Source organism: Polypterus senegalus, chromosome 10 (assembly GCF_016835505.1).
Source record: "Polypterus senegalus isolate Bchr_013 chromosome 10, ASM1683550v1, whole genome shotgun sequence".
NCBI lineage: Eukaryota > Metazoa > Chordata > Cladistia > Polypteriformes > Polypteridae > Polypterus > Polypterus senegalus.
In genome coordinates, this window is record NC_053163.1 from 131,756,014 (window position 1) to 131,773,186 (window position 17,173).

The 17,173-nt window shown below is 41.1% G+C and overlaps 1 protein-coding gene across 1 annotated transcript; it reads right to left on the reverse strand.

The window, feature by feature from the left end:
* Positions 1–1,704: 1,704 nt before the first annotated feature.
* Positions 1,705–16,726, reverse strand: LOC120536267 (duodenase-1-like). Its single transcript, XM_039764592.1, has 5 exons — positions 16,600–16,726; positions 8,630–8,789; positions 8,108–8,243; positions 2,330–2,575; positions 1,705–2,248 (listed from the first exon to the last, which is right to left on the reverse strand). Exons 1-5 carry the CDS (start codon positions 16,664–16,666, stop codon positions 2,090–2,092), a joined length of 768 nt encoding a protein of 255 aa, XP_039620526.1. The 5' UTR covers positions 16,667–16,726; the 3' UTR covers positions 1,705–2,089.
* Between the last annotated feature and the right edge of the window lie 447 nt (positions 16,727–17,173).

Sequence of the window (17,173 nt, forward strand, 5' to 3'; positions counted from 1 at the left end):
CCCCGTGTGGTCTTTGGCCGGGGATGGAGCCCGGCCGGGACGCCTTGGAAGACCGGAGGAGGGCGTGTGCCTCCTCCAGACCGAGAGAGGGCGTCCGTCCTGGTTATGCAGGAGGCCTCGGGTAGGGGGCTTGGAAGCCTGTAGGGACCCGTGGCCACCGCCAGGCGGCGCCCCAGTGCCTGTTTATCCCGGGAACCCGGCACTTCCGCCACACCAGGAAGTGCCGGGGAAGACGACCGGGAGACACGGACGGCTTCGGGCGCAGCGGCACTTCCGCCACACAGGGTGTGGCCAACGTTAAGTGCCGGGAAGCAGCTGGAGCCCATCCGGGTTCCCATAAAAGGGGCCGCCTCCCTCCAGTCATTGGTGGATGTCGGAAGGTAGCAGGACTGAACTGGAGAGAGAGGACAGGAGGCGGCCAGGAAGGCACAAAGACTGTGGGCCCTGGACTTTGGGGAATCGGGGCAAGAGTCGGGTGGAAGTGGACGGAGCTCGGAGGAGAGGAGTGGAGGCGGTCTGAGGACTGTGCAAGGCATTGTAGAGCGGCCAGGACTGTAAGGGGTAATTGGTGCTGCGGCACTGGGTTTGTGCACTTTCTGTAAATAGAGACTTTGTAAATAAACACGTGTGTGGTGAACCAACATGTCTGCCTGTCTGTGTCCGGGCTGTACCCCACACTCTGGACACTCTGGAAGCTGTTGAGAACAAGAGGATGGTGGCAAAATTAGATGACATACTGAGCAATAAGTGCCCATCCCCTCCGGGGGAGCTTTCTTGGAGCACCATTAGCCAGAGGCTAATACCTCCACGGTGTAGTGCCCTCAAGTTCTAAGATCCCCTCTTGAGATCTTTTCTGCCATTAGACACTTCAATGCTTCCTCTTGATGTCCTGTCCTTCACTCCAGCCAAAAGGCATAGGAAGATAATACAGACTCAATCTGCAACAGTTATTTTAGTATATTATATTATATGTTTATACTAGCCATGTTACTTGTCAAACAGAGGTAATAGAAAAAATGTAAAAATATTTGATATGTTATGCCCCTTACCTTATTTATACCCTCAGCTTTCCTCATATAATGTTCCCCAGTATTCTTGTATGTCTCAACATGTGCTGGCCAGCACTTCATTTTTCTCCCAAAAATCCCACTTCTCAGACTCTGTCATTTCAAGGTGCCTTGCTCGCCTTCTGTATACTTTTTGACTGCCACCAATGGTAGATGGGACCCCTTTACCCACTATGGAAACATCATTCATATTCTTGTGAATGTCTCTCAGCCTGCTTCCTATGCATTTATTTCTTTTTGTGCATCTCAGTGTTTCTCGCCCAGCACTTCCTCTTTTGATTGATTCACTCAAAGCCAAACTGACCAATCCGACCAAAGCCAAACTGACTAAACAGATCACTGAGGGGAAACAAAGACACATAAACACATACTGTAGCAGTTTATTGTATAGAATATTCTATTATCTTATATTGAACTTTGAGTCGGTGTCTGTGTATTCTGTTTTTGCTGTGTTATGCATTTGAAATTTCCCCTAAGAATTAATACATTCTATCTATCTATCTATCTATCTATCTATCTATCTATCTATCTATCTATCTATCTATCTATCTATCTATCTATCTAGAGGTGGCTGTTGCACATGCACTTGTATTCATGTTGAAACCCTTTTCTCTTGACACATCACGGAAGCCACAAGTAAGAACGAATGATATTTTTTTTTATTCAATTCATACCACAAATGCAATAAAAGCAAGCATACTTAATAAATGGCAAAGGCAGAGTGATGAGAAGCAGCTGCTATTGCTGGAACACAAGCAGAAGAGTGTGGGCTCCAGAGCTGCCATTAGACATTGGCACAGTCAGCACACCCTCATACTTGCATTTGAATCTCTTCTTTAATGGATGGCACAAGTCTGAGTCCATTGACTGCTCCTACTTACAGCTGCTGTGAAATGGCAGGCAATGTGGTAAATTAATTTGTGCAGAGTCTGCATGCTTTTAAAACTGAGGATGAAGAGGAAAGCTATTCTCGCTGGAATATGTAATCAGATATAGTGGGCTGGGAACTTCAGACGGTCTTCTCAGTGCCTCTCCAATTGCATCACAGTTTTGACCCAGGACAAATATTCAGAAATTCTGGTGTAGACACTGGGGAAGCCATAGAAGCCACAGGGTTCAATGCCAAATGACGTGATGCCATGTGCCACTCCATTACACACAAGTGGACCTCCAGAATCACCCTGTATGCAAACACAAAGGCTGGACAGTGAGACATTGAATTTTTAAAGGCAGCTCTAAAAAGAAAAAGATTTGAGACTTACTATACAGCCAACCTCTTGCGTGCAGAACATCTTTTTGTTGATGACTTTGCCCCACTTTTGTTTGCAGCAATATCTTTTAACCACTTGAATGCTTGCTTCTTGGAGGGTGTCTGATATCTTTGTCCCCTCCTGTGAAAAGATCCCCCAGCCACTGGCCAAACAATTCGTTCCATCACACAAGTCTGTGATCGTGGTTGGAAGTGGAATAGGTTTTATATTTTCATTCAGGGTGACATTTTTCTCCAGCTGATTAATAGAAAAAGAAATGGAAAAACAAATTTAAGCAGAAGTGTGATAGATGTCCCTGAGGTCCAACATTGTTTGGGAAAACAGAAAATATAAAGAACAGACTCAAATAATGCTGTGTTTGAAACAAGATACCATGTACTGCTGAGATCCACCATGTTTGCTAGACAAATGGCCCCTCAACAGTTCTTTCCTAGGAAAAAACCCACTGATTACCACAGCACATTGACAAAGTGGTTCTAGAAGTTGAAGAACATACGTTCTACTCATTCAACCATGTGGTTTAACAAACCACAGAAAAAAATTTATTGAAATTAAATCAGTTTACTAAGTGTTCCATTGTTTCATATTTACTGTAATTCCTCCATTCTTTCTGTTTTCATGTCCGTGTATCACCCAATATTGATTTTCTAGCTTCCATATTGACAACTTCACATTTTGGTGGCTTCCAGCCTTGGCACATCAATATTTCTGCATTCTTGCATTGAAAACTCCCATAAAGCGAATGACTTTTGTTTGCTTTCATTGTGCACTCATGGTCACGGAGGTTGTTTGCAGGGTAGCCATCAGTATCTCATATGAATCAGTTTACTGATACGTATGAGCAGGCTAAACGGTTTGAGCTTCATCCCTTACCTTAGGTCTGTCTTATATGACTGTCTACTGGTCACTCACTTTGCTTTCTTGTAGGTAGTGTAGAATCTCAGCCAATGTATTTTGGACAGGAGAATCCTCATAAATGCTCACCTTTCACTATTTGGGAACAACTAGCTCTTGGGGGGAAGTTAGCAGAATTACATCTTGTACTGTTGGACAATGACTGACTGACTGACTGACATCTTGTACCTTACTGTGTGCTCCTCTCCACCAGACACTTTGGACTTGTGTTTGGATTAATTTTGTATCGGACTGATGTGTGTTTGCAATTTGTGGAGGTCTTTTCTGACACACACACAAACACAAACGTTCTCAAATACACCTCATCCAATTCGGGACCATAATGGGTTGAAGTCTATTTCAGGAAAACCAGGTGAAAGGCAGGTGCCAGGCAGGCTGCCTTACCAACATTATAGGCCCCCCGGGGCAAAGTAGTGTGCGGGGCCTCCTGTTTTGATAGCAAAACAGACAAACACATATAGGCATCAGAAACATTGTGGGCCCCTATGTCCCTGGGGCCCCCAGCCAGTGCCCGTTGTGCCCATATGTTAAGACAGCTCTAGGTGCCAGCAGTAAACTGAGTGCCAGTCTATTACAGAGGAACACATACATACACTCACTCATGCACAGGCCAGCACTCAATTAACCTGATGTCCAGGAAGGCACACACAGACAAGAGGAGAAGATAAAAATCTACGCACAGACGATGACTTGGCACAGGAATTGAACACACAAACTTGGAATTCCTGTATGGAGTTTGCATTCCCTTTCCAAGTGTACATGGCTTTGCTCTGGTTTCCTTGCAGAGTCTAAAGACATGCAGATTAGGTGAATTGGCATTGCTAAACTGGCTCAAGTGTGTGTTCACCCTGTGATTGACTGGCACCCTATCCAAGTGTTGTTTCTGCTTTGTACCCAGTGATTGCTGGGATAGACTCCAGCTGCATTGTGACACTGTCCTGGATAAGTGGGCTAGGAATATGGGTGGATATTTTATTTATATATTGTCATGTATGCATGTCAGAGGGTCACTCTCCGAGTTCCTCCCAGGTATGTGATACCATCCTGGACCAAGAGGAGGTGCTGCGGTTAACTGTCTTGTCTTCTTCTTCTTCTTCTTCCTCCTCCACAGTGCCGAGAAGTGACCCAGTAAAGGTATCTCACTCCGCCCCTTCCGGTCCCCCCTGGCTTTCAAAGCCAAGAAGGAGGCGTCACTTCTTGTCTAAGCGACCTGAGTAAAAGAGGAGCTCCACATCCCAATAATTATTGAAGAATCCACTAAAACCACTAAGCCAGAGTGTTTTGGTGGCTGGTTTCTGTTTCTTTTGAGATGCATCATGTGTTATTTTTTGTTTAAATTCTTTAAGTAAATGAGGCCAGCTGGGTTGGTACCCCAGACATTTATGTGATTATCAGCTTGTCATTCTCATAGATGACCACAATATATATGTGCTGTGATGTGAAATTTTGCATACTGTACAAGTTGTTAAATATTTTGTATATCTTTATTTGTAACTTAGACAAAGCAATGCAATATTAGTGTTACATTATAGATAATAACAGCAATGGTTGGATGGTTTAAGGACCCCTTCCCCCCCTTTTTGGAATAAGTCTCTTTGTAATTTTACGACAGGGTTGGGGGAGAAGTGCCTCAAACAAGTTTGGCTAATATTTCTCTGCTAAAGTCTCTCAGTCAACCCCTACAGGAAAGCCAGGCTGCCTAACTGCCAAGCTTTATCTTAACATATGGTTTGGAGGGCAGGTGTGAAGGTGTTCTATTCCCCCCATTGGTCTGAAGTATGGCTGTTTGGAATGGGCTTGTATCAAAAGCCTTTAAGTACCACAACACCCTATTGGCTGTAGGGGTTGGACAGAAAACCTTTAAATCAGCTTGCTTTACCTCGCTCTCTCTTTCTTACAAACATCTGATGAAAGACCATCACACACCATGAACTGAAAAGGACAACACAATGAAGAGCACAGCTCGGCAGCCATATTGAGACATTGAGGCATGAGGCCTTTTCTTAAGAAAGCTAACCAAAAATGAGGACTTAACTAGAGACATTTTAAGTAACTAACAAGTCTGTGTGCTGCCTGAAATTACACATCAGCATTTATCAGGTTGTAGGGTTGCCAATATTCAAATGTACTTTGCATATTGATATTATTTATGAATATTATCAATAATACATTATTTAAAGTGTAACTTAACTCCTGCTTGTCTTTTACTACACCTAATTGCCTGAGTTTATAAATGTAGAAGGGAAGGTGGGGAGAAGTTATAAAGTACAATACCTTATAAACAGTGGTAAATCTGGGAGATTGGGGGCATTCTGACAAAGGCTACATATTAATAATACAAATGGGGAAAGTAGAGTAAAATATTACTCTACCAAGACAAAACAAAATAAGAATTTGGTTTGCTTCATGAACCCCACCCAAATCCAGACCAGTGCTTTTTAATCTGAATCCCAGCATACTCCATAATGAAGTGTTATGAGTGTCAAGCTTTATGTTTAATAATGACAGGTATTTTTTATTTTTTATTTTTGCTTATCTTGCTATTTTAACCAGTCAGCCAATATAAAGCATCAAGGATTCATGACCTCATTGTACCCAACCATTTCTTAGGGTAGCACTTTATTTTAGACACTGCAAAAATGAATCTATTACTCATATGCTGTGTGACGTGTTACCCGGCTGGGATGTCAACTGGATGGAAGGACAGGGGGAGAGATTATCCACAAGACACTACCTTCTCCGGGACACTAGAGGGCAGCACCCAGAGTGGCTGTGGCACCATGGATTCCTACAGGGCATGCTGGGAGTTGGAGTTTGATGCATCCCTATTTGGGTTCTGTGGGGTTCACTTAGAGGAGTTTCCCTCTAGCATCCCAGAGAAGGTAGTGTCTTGTGGGTAATCTCTCCCCTGGTCCTCCAATCCAGCCGGCATCTCAGCTGGGTAATGGCCATTGCCGCCTGTCACAGTTGTTACGCAACACATACTTAGAAAAGGCTTTTTAAGACTTTCAAAGCGTTAGTAAAGCGGTGGTGCAGTGCAGCATATTAAGAGCCTTTGCTATGTTAGTGAAATTACTTGTGAATATGAAAGATCCACAGATTTAATTCTGAAATATCCAATATCAAGATATGTATGCCTCACTTAAGCCACCTCTTAACCATTCTGAATGGAAGTTATTTTAGCAGGCCACATTGCAGAGGTGAATAAGCACTTTACTGATGCTTTGTAAGTGACGTTAAGACCAAGAGAAACTTTTTCTAACATTTTGTTTTATAACCGCAAATGAGTAACAGATGCATTTTCGCAGTACCTAAACAAATGTGTTAGCTTTCTTAGTAACAGTTTCAGTCTTCAAATGTTTCCACAAATAAGTGTTTATAAGAGAAGCGTTTTTTTACGTGTGTCTGTTTCTTCAGTTTTGACGTGCACTGTGTCTTCTCTGCTCATGTTCACACTGCTTTCATCTTTTTATATCATCAGTTTCCTTCCTTTCCACATATTCAGCCCTTCAGACTTGCTGTTCAAGCAGCACTGGCCACTTGCATATATGAATTGTCATGCTGGCATTTTGTTGCCTAAAGTTTTCTTTTTTCACATGCTAACATGGCTGAGTTGAGTTTTTATCTGTTCATATTGATGTTTTTTAAGTGCCCATTTTTCAATCTATAGTTTTTGAGTGTCCATGCTGATGACTTCAGCTGTTACAATACAACATTAGAATGTTGTTTGACAAGAGCAGGCCATTCAGCCCAATAAAACTCGCCAATCCCTATTTTAATAGTTATAGATTTATAATCTATAGATAGATAGATAGATCTATAATAGTTAGATTTATAATCACTTAATAACATCAAATTGAAGATCCTTAAAGTCCTGCTGTCAATCACACTGCTTGGTCATTTACTCCATGTGTCTGTTGTTCTCTGTGGGAAGAAAAACTTTGGTTTGTGCAAAATGAACCCTTAAGAAAATTTCTACTGTGCAACTGTGTCCTTGTTGAGCTCAATCTAAACTATCAGCTTGGACCTAAGGTACAAATTCCTTTCAGAATTTTCAACAACTTCAACCAGTTTACCTCCTAATCTTTCATCTTTCCTCATTATTCATACATCTCAGCAGGGGCGGCCTTAGGCATGTGCAAACTGTGCGCCAGCACAGGGTCGCCATATCCCAGGGGCTGCCACGCCAATATACAGTATATTGAATATAAAACAGAAAGAGAAAATAACGACACAGCTGTCAGCTGAAGCGAAGCTAGTACAAGTGAGCGAGTCATCTTACAAGTTAATGTTTCACCTACTTTTAATAATATACTGTATTAGTGTTAGCGAAATAGTCATAGTGAATATCTGGTCGGACAGGGGACATAAGAGATTCACATACCCATTCTAAGCAAAATGAAGAGATTTCGAGTACACGAATCTGGTTATTCGAAATGAAAGAGAAAGGTGGCTCAGGATGCTTTCATTGTGTCACAGGAAGGAGCAAACCTGAACTTTATCATAAGATAAATGCTTGTGTCATGAGCACGAGGTGGCGATGCAGTGTCCTCAACAGACGTGGCCATCCGCCGTGCATAAGATACCATATTGACATTGGTGGACGAAGAGGCCACCGATTCTTTCTCTGACCAGGGCCACCACGAGCCTAGAGACGCCCCTGCATCTCAGTCTAGTCGCTCGAGTCAAAGACCTCCAATCATCAGATTTTCACACTGCACTCTACTGTCCTTACAAGTCTGGTTTGTGAATGAGCTTTATATGAAGTTAGTTAGCATGAAAATATCATTTCCAAATGTTTAGAAGAATGCAGAACTTTTATTTTAGTTCATTTTTTTAAAAAATAATTCTTACCTCTAACAACATGATGTCATTTTTCACTTCATTCATGAGATACTCAGGGTGAGGGATAATCCTCTTCGCTTTGATGATTACCTGGGACTGCTCATTTTCACGAATGTTGTGTGCTCCAAGAACAACAAACATCTCCCTGTAAAGGTCAAAAGAATAAAAATAAAAACAAAAAATAAAAAATAAAATTTGATCAAATGGCAAACTCATCCATTTATGGCCTCAGGCTCACTCTGGTGCAGTCTAATGAGGTGGCAGGCAATGGAGTCTTTTTGAAACCTGCACTTGTATTTTAGACATGTCTTACTTTTTATGTATCACTCACGGAGCCAATTTACTGCACTGCTGAACTGAACTAAAGTGGCAGGCTCTGGAGGTGAAGCATCCTCTGCTGTGCCCCTGCCACCTGTGAGTAAAAGTCTGCAAGGCTCGCCAGCTTTTGTGATGTGTTTGTGTGTGTTAGCACTGGTCATGAGCAGCATTTCTCCATTTTGATTTGTCTACATAATTGAATCCATGACTCACTTTCCTTGGCAATGTGCAGCTGTCATCACAAAGTCTTCTCTCACAAGGAAGCCTCCACAGTTGGTGCTGGTGGTGTTCGTTTTAGAGATTACAAAAGCCATGTAGGGTCTGCTGTGAGGCTTCACACTGTGTCCCCGAATTATTTCACTCTTTAATGATCCTGGATTGTCAGGAGAGAAAACAAAGAAGTGCACTATCGTTATTTCAAAGTGTCTTGTGGTCATCAAGCTATGGTGAACCAGAGTGACACGACTTAATCCTAAAACTGCCAACAGGTAGGATGTAAAGGAAGCAGAAAGAAGACATGGGGACGAGAGGGATTAGAAGCTTTCAAGAACGTCTGCTGATTGCAACAGCACAACATGGGGTGCACAATGGAGGGATCGGAGTCACTTGCTCATCTCTTGGCTATGTCACCCAACTCTTTTCATTCATTCTTAATTGATGAATCTGTAAAATGAAACAACAACCTTCTCAAACCAAGTTGTGCCATCACTAGTGCAGGTGCCTCACAGATCTCAGGCCTCATTTATAAAGCTTTCATACTCACAAAAAGAGGCTTGAAATAAGTATACACAACTTTTTAAACAAACATCGGAATTTATAAAATAAATGTGATGGGAGAACAGGTGTATGATTCTGACAACTCTGACTCATGCGTACGCAACAGTTTGAAGAAACAATGAAGTGATAACACTCTTGATAAAGTAGGGAAGTGCAGGCAAACCAGCCAAATGGCGACTTAATAATAATTCAGATCACCAAGCCTTTACTATAATGTGTCTTAACGTGACAAACATAGTACACCACAAAGGTGGTAAATATGATGCACGGACTGTATTTTAGTTTACTTTTTAACAAGGCCAATGCTGCATAAAGGCACTGCAGAACTATTTTTTTGCCAGTTTATGTCGGCTCCTCATTCTCATTTCTCAGTGAACTGCTCAATAGGTCAGGGACATCTCAGCCAAGCTTCGCTCCGTCATGCCTGTTTGTGCTGGCAGCCATTAGTCAACTAGCAAAGCACCACATCCACTTTTCAAATGGTGTCAGTGGACATACATGAAACATAAGATTTTGCCAAAAATAAGGCAATTTGCCACAGTGTCCGGTTCTCCTAGTGTAATTGGAGCAATTGACCGCACTCATATTTCAATAAGGACACCAAGCGAGAATGAAGCTGCTTTTGTTAACTGTAAGTAGTGACATTCCACTAATTCACTTGTATGAACTTGCATATCTTTTATGCTTTTCGTTTTTTTTTACTCAGAAGACAGTCATTCCTGATGGCTAAACAGTGAAACACTGGCAGTTGAACACAGAAGAAAATATACCTCATTGCCATGCACAATACAGAATAGGAGAAGAATGTAGGCAAGTTTCTTCATCTTAAAATGTTGGAAAATTAATACTTTTTCGAAATATGCAGGATACCAGGAAATTCATTTATACATTTATTTCTATTGGGTTTGGCTACTGCAATGTGTTTTACAGTCCATGGCTGTTCAAATCATTCTTCATGCAACATTCATTAAAATTCAGAATGCTGCTCCAAAAATCATTACAAGAGCTAGAAAGTACAAACACCTAACTCCGGTTCTGAAATTCTCACACTGGCTCCGAACTAAGCTTAGGGCTGATTTCAAAATCCTCTTTCTAACATATAAAGCCTTAAAGAGCCAAAGATTTTGACTCCTGTTTCGATTTCTATAAATCCTCCTATCTATGCATTTTTCTAACCTGTTATCCACAGCTGGGTCTCAGGGAAGCTTGAGCCTATTGCACTGAACGCAAGGCAGGAACAATTCCTAGACATTAGATAATTTAATGGCTACTCAAAATAACCATTACAAAGACAGGTAAGCAGAACCAAACAAACCAAACAAATACATGATAAATTAAGTCGTAAATCTGTCTGTTTAATTAAGTCTTTACATCTATACTAATAAAAGGCAAAGCCCTCACTCACTCACTCACTCACTCACTCACTCACTCACTCATCACTAATTCTCCAACTTCCCGTGTGGGTGGAAGGCTGAAATTTGGCAGGTTCATTCCTTACAGCTTCCTTACAAAAGTTGGGCAGGTTTTATATCGAAATTCTACGCGTAATGGTCATAACTGGAAGCAGTTTTTCTCCATTTACTGTAATGGAGATGAGCTTAACGCCGGGGCGGAGTTTCGTGTGACATCATCACGCCTCCCACGTAATCACGCAGTACATAGAAAACCAGGAAGACCTCCAAAAAGCGCTGAAGAAAACATGCATTATATAATTTAGAAGGCAGCGAAACAATAAGAAGCGAGCGAGTGACATATACAACCATATTCATGAGTTCTGCTACTTCGGAAACAAAGCACGATGTAAACCTACACTTTAAATTAAGTTCATAGACAGGCTGCGCTGGCGTTTGTAATTTAGTGCCTGCCCATATACGGCCGTCCGTCAGCGGCAATCCAATAGCAAACTGCCACGGGTAAATATTCACGGGTGAAGGACTGTGCTTATGGAGAGGAAGATGAGATGGTCAGGGTGGTGTTTGACACAAACTCAGCGAAACTGCGAGAGAAAGTTTTAAGTGCCAGGACTAAGGTAACATTAAATAAAGCTATGGACATAGCACGAGATGGCACCAGCACAGCTGGGAACCTTCGATGCAAGTACACCGAGTGGCTCACGTGAACTGACGAGTGCACAGATAAAAGCAACAGTTCCAAAGAGTGCTGAACAAAAACGAATTACACAATTGAAAAGGCAGCAAAAATATGAAGCGCCTGATAAGCATATTCATAAATGCAGCTACTGTGGAAACAAAGCACACGGTGGAAAAGTCAATGTCCCGCTAAAGGAAGACAGTGTAAAAAAAACCCGTGCATGCAGTGTGTCAGGTCTCAGATAAAGAAGAAGACGAGCTGTTTATTAATGCAGTAAGAAACGAATCGATGAAAGAAACCTGTCATCTTTACAACGATTGACAAACACGGAATGTAACTTGAACACAACGCATCCTACAAATACGAGCCTGATTGAAAGAAATAATGATAATCAAATCCTTGATGACAGCAACACTCAGTAACACTCACAAAACAAATACTGTATATTGACAGTCATGTTACGTTATTTTAAGATGTTCCCTTTTCTTTTCTACCTTTTTAACACACTACTTCTCGCTGCGATACGCGGTATATATATATGTATATATATATCCCGCTCTACATACTCGAATAATGGATACTTTATTTGCCATCAATGATTGTTTTGGTAAAGCCATACTCAGTGTATTCATTAGATGAACGGTAAAAAAGTAAGAGCGAGGGAGGATGACTCATTGAGGCATGCAGGCTGTAGTCTTGGCGTCAACTCTATCTGAATTGCGCGATCACATTTGAAAAATATATCTTTTCAAGTTCTATTTAGTCCATATGTGTCAAACTCAAGGGCGGGCCACATCCGCCCGCGTGTAATTATATCCGGCCCGCGAGATCATTTTATATACTGTATTATTGTTATTAAAGCCCGGGTATATGAAGCGCTGGTAACACAATAAACTACAGATCCCATAATGCAGCGCTTCCTTATGATGCTGCAAGTTATTGCGAAGCTAGAGTTATTGCGCACTGAGTTTGCACGGCGCTTTGGTGACTTTGAAGAACAAAAAAAGTCTGTCTACATGCGGCTCGAACCTTGTGCATGTTTGGTAGCACATATCTGTGTGAGAAGCTCTTCTCAGTGATAAAGACTAACAAAACAGCACACAGGAGTCGCCTCACTGATGAGCACCTGCAATCCATCCTGAGAATCTCCACAACACAGAACTTCACACCACACATAAACGAACTTGTGGCCAAAAAAAGATGCCAGGCGTCCAGCTCTAAAATGACATATGAGCAAAGACAACTGAATGATTTGATTTGTTATTGCACGTAAGAGCGGGAGTCAACCGTTTTAACAAACAGCGTATTGCACTGATCTGAAATAGCTGTGTGTGTATATATGTAGATATGTATGTATATGTATATATATGTTTATATATGTGTGTGTGTATGTATGTATATATATATATGTATTTGTGTGTGTGTGTGTAATATATATATATATATATATATATATATATATATATATATATATATATATATATATATATATATATATATATATATATATGACAACAACACTCATCACTCACAACAGTGACAAAACAATTACATTGACAATCAGGTTACGTTATTTTCAAAATGTTTCCTTTTCTTTTCATTGCTTCTTTAACACACTACTTCTCCGCTGCGAAGCGCGGGTATTTTGCTAGTAGTTAATAATACTATGGATGTCTTGCAACAAACCCAACAAAGGAAATTTTTACAAGTGGCAAGAAAATTTCAAAGTAAAATGTCATGAAATATGTAAAAAAATTAAAAAACACATGACCGTCAGAAAGTAGATACAATGTAAATTGGGTTGGGAGCATGAACTGATAGCCACGCGATGAACCACCTGGATCGGGACCCAAGTGCAGTGGGTGACACTTCAGCACCACACCACAACAGTGTGAGACTTTTTACGGTGGCTGGAGGGCCAAACCTGCCACCAAACCCCAAGTTTTCCCTGCAAGTTGGAGGACCTGCTTACAGATTAACAACATACCCAGGACAGAGCAATTGCAGGTTAAGGGCCTTGCCCAAGGGCCCAATGGAGTAGAATCACTTCTGTCATTTATAGGATTCATCCCAGCAACCTTCCGATTACCTGAGCAAATCCCTAGCCTCAGAGCCTGCACTCCACCTTTGTGAATAAAACATTAGCCGTATCAGAAGAAACAGTGTGAGCACATTGAATGAACCAATCAGACCTAGATTTATACAGAATTCAATTATAAGGAAGATCTTATGAAGCCTAAGTCGCCATTGCATTAAGAGAAACCAAACAAAGTATCGCTTGAATCCTGCCCAGTGTGGATCTGGCTGACGCATTCACATTTCGATGAAAAAAAACTCTCCTTCAGGGCACAGCAACTCAATATTAACTATTGCAAAGGGACAGTAGTTCACAAAAGTAAATCCATCCATCCATTGACCAAAAACGAAGGATCGCCAATGTATTAATAAAAAATGAAGCCATTTCAACCGAAAGGCATGTACCAACCTCATGGAATCAAAAGCATGAGACAGAAGTCAACGACTGTCTTTATGGAAATGAAAACAGAATAACCTCCTGTCTTCACACAGAGAAGAAAAAGTGTGGCTTGGTAACCTGACTTGCCAAAATGTGACACTACTCCAAAGGACTGTCCATACAGATCCTAAAATAAAATGATTAGGGCTGACCTTCTATAGCTTTGTGGCATCTTCTCATCCAGCTATTCTGAGGAGAGTTGAATCTTTCATCTCTGATGACAGTCATCCAGCTCAGTGCTTTCACTTCTGAGTTCTGGGAAACGCTACTAGAGCTTCACCACTCACTCCACTTACAGTATATCAGGACCCCTAGGCCATAAAGTCATTTAACCCCCAGTAATTTGACCCTACCTGACTACACTGTGTTCTGTACCTGTTACCAGCCTCAGGCCTAGGGGAACTTGGACCAGGTACAAGCCACTGTTGCTACAGGGTGCTAAAAGCATAAAAGAAGCAGGCAGCAGTCTCAGACCATATTTCTCTGTTCTACTTTATTCTCATTTGCCCAGAAATACAGTATATCAATGCTTCAGTTTCTGCCTAGATCAACATCACAATCAGTTAAACAACGGTGCATGTCAATTTCCTCAGTGGAACAATAGTGTAAAAACAATAGTACTGTTGTTAGCTATCAAGAAGTACCTGATTAGAAACCAGTGTCCACAGAACTCGTTAATTTTCCAAGGAAGCAGGCAGTTCTGTATCACCATATTGTATGTGGATGAGATAATAATCAAAGCTGTCTGATTATTCAAAGCAGGTGACTCTTTTGCAAGACAGGTAAACATTTATGTCCTTCAAATAGCCATGAACAATAACCTGTAGCAGACTTTTCCAGGAAATTTGCCTCTTTTTTAAAACTCTGATTTGTAGCTCATTACACTAAGCATCACACAGAAACTGCGGTGGGTTGGCACCCTGCCCTGGATTGGTTCCTGCCTTGTGCCCTGTGTTGGCTGGGATTGGCTCCAGCAGACCCCCGTGACCCTGTATTCGGATTCAGCGGGTTAGAAAATGGATGGATGGATCACACAGAAATGATGTTTTCTTTAAAACACTGAATTCTAGCTCATTACATACCCACCTGCTGCTTTATGTGCAATTGTACTATATGTTACTTTTTTATTCTTATTTACTGTATTTATTTATTTATGCTCTTTATTTATTTATCTTCTACTACTCTTATGTATTGTACTCTTATGCAACTGTGACACAACAATTTTACTATGCGCTGTCAGTGTATGTGACAATAATAATCTCTGATCTAATCTCTAATCTAGGAAAAGGTTATTTTACAATGCAGAGCAAGATAAAGGTGTGCCACATTATTGAAGAGAAGCTATCTCAAAACCACTTTCATTGCCGTACAGATGTTTAACCCACAAAAAATTAAGTTGAAACTTTCTTTCGGACTGTAAAAATGTGTTGTGTCTCTTCGGAGAATCTTTTGGTACGGCTGGTTTGACTTTGTGTTGAATGAGCGAGTCCCGAATGAGGCACATTACCTGCATTGTGAGGGAGCGTCAGTTACGGCACTACTGCCATGTGGCGTGATTCATAGAGGGTGATCCAGCTAACAGGACCCTCATTGTTGAGGACCCGAATGGCTGGACCAGGTCACGGGGACGTAACATCTGGCTGTGGCCGATAGACGGTCAATTCGGGAGTGTGGGACTGGACCACATGTCTGCCTGGGGAGGTTGCCAACCAGGACCCTGTGCTGTCTCGTCGTGTGCTGGGTGCGGCAACGTGCTGTACCAGTGCATGCTCCCCAACCTGACCTGACCTGACCTGTACAAAGGAGTGAGGATTCCAAAAATTCTTATTGCCAGATACATAATATTTTGTCAAAAAAAGCTCAATACTTTGTTTTTTTCTGAAAACCTCAACAAAGAGTCCCCTTCCCAAACCTTTAATTCAATTTGCCTGGAAAGTGTTAAAAAAATAAAAGATGTGGGGAAATCTGTTCAGCCGATATTATAATTGTGTAATGTAATGATGTGTGTCAGATATGATTGGTGGTCTGATGCCAACGTAATGTCTTTGCTCTGATTAAACATTAATTTACAAAATTATATAGGGATGTGTACCAGGTATAGGGTGGTATATGTAATATTATTATATGTAAAATTTTCTCTTGGTTCTTCCAAGATGTTTGTATTTTTTTGTATTTCAACAAAGATATGATCAAAAAATTGTACTAAAAACTGACAACATAAAGCCTACAAACACATTCAGTTTGACATAAATCAACATAAGGAAGCTATGCAAAGGCATAGTATCTCAACAATAATTTTTAAACCTCCTTATTTTAAGAATCGCCTGGCTAAAGGTTTGGAATATTGATAATATACACCAAAAATACAGTCTTCTGAGTAGTGCCATTGTTTAAAGCCGTGGATATGCAAAACTCAAAAGCACGTTGATTTTAAGTAGCCAGTGTAAGGTAGATGCGTAAAGGCAAACATATTCCAAGAAGCTTTGCTTTTTTAATGCATATGGCATTGAGTCAGAATATAAACCACAGCACAGATATTGATAGAAAGTGAGAACTGAAAGACAGAGCGACAGAGTCAGTCATTAAAGACAAAAATGCAAGCAAAGAATAAAAAATAGGAAAGGGCCGCTCTTTAGGAAAAATCTGAATGTGGCACCTCACCAACAGACTTAAGCAACAGGCTTCAAGCAGAGGTGGCAAACGTATTGCCTCATTCAGAGGGCTTTTTTTTTAATGGCTGACCTCAAGTGTTAGTCAAATCGTCAACATCTCTCTTTTTTTTTGCCCCCCACATATTTACCTGAGGTAGCGTCAGATGGCACAAGCACCAAATGAAGCAAGACAAGAAGGATGGGCAGCGCAATCATGGTGAGTATCCTGTTCTCTTGTAGAAGGTGCGACTGTAATGACAAAAGCAAGAACTGCTCACAAACTCTTCCTGCCCGCATTATTAAAAAGCTTTGAAAAAAAAAGTCTAAGTGATGGGGCCTCAGGAAGCACAATTTGGTTTTATTTAAATTTGTAAAAAAGGAAAGCAAAATTTGTAGCGATGCTCATAACTTGAAAGCATGGAAATGTATTTATTATTTTCTTTTTCTTTATCTTTGTGCAGAACACTTTTAATGGCAAGATGGTGGTGTCATTAATATAAAATCTGATCTACTGATTTAAGTGAACCCAGCATTGCTCATTTTGCTCTGCTATCTTGCTCTTGTGTGGTGTGGCTGTGCCATGGTGGCAGTGCCAAGGGTCTGACCAGTTGGATTACCTTCTGCTTTCCTCTTGAGTCGTTACACCCAATAATTTAAGCACTGTTTCACAAAGGCAGTTTTGAATGATGTTCAGTGCCATAACTTTAATGTGATGGGCCCTAG

Bases quoted from the DNA above. Each gene is read 5' to 3' on its own strand.
- LOC120536267 (XM_039764592.1), bottom strand. From the start codon at position 16,666: ATGATTGCGCTGCCCATCCTTCTTGTCTTGCTTCATTTGGTGCTTGTG. The intron at 8,244-8,629 runs GTGAGTCATGGA...TGACCTTTACAG, and splicing joins GCTGCACATTGCCAAGGAAA to GGAGATGTTTGTTGTTCTTG. The intron at 2,576-8,107 runs GTAAGAATTATT...TCTATTAATCAG, and splicing joins ATGACATCATGTTGTTAGAG to CTGGAGAAAAATGTCACCCT.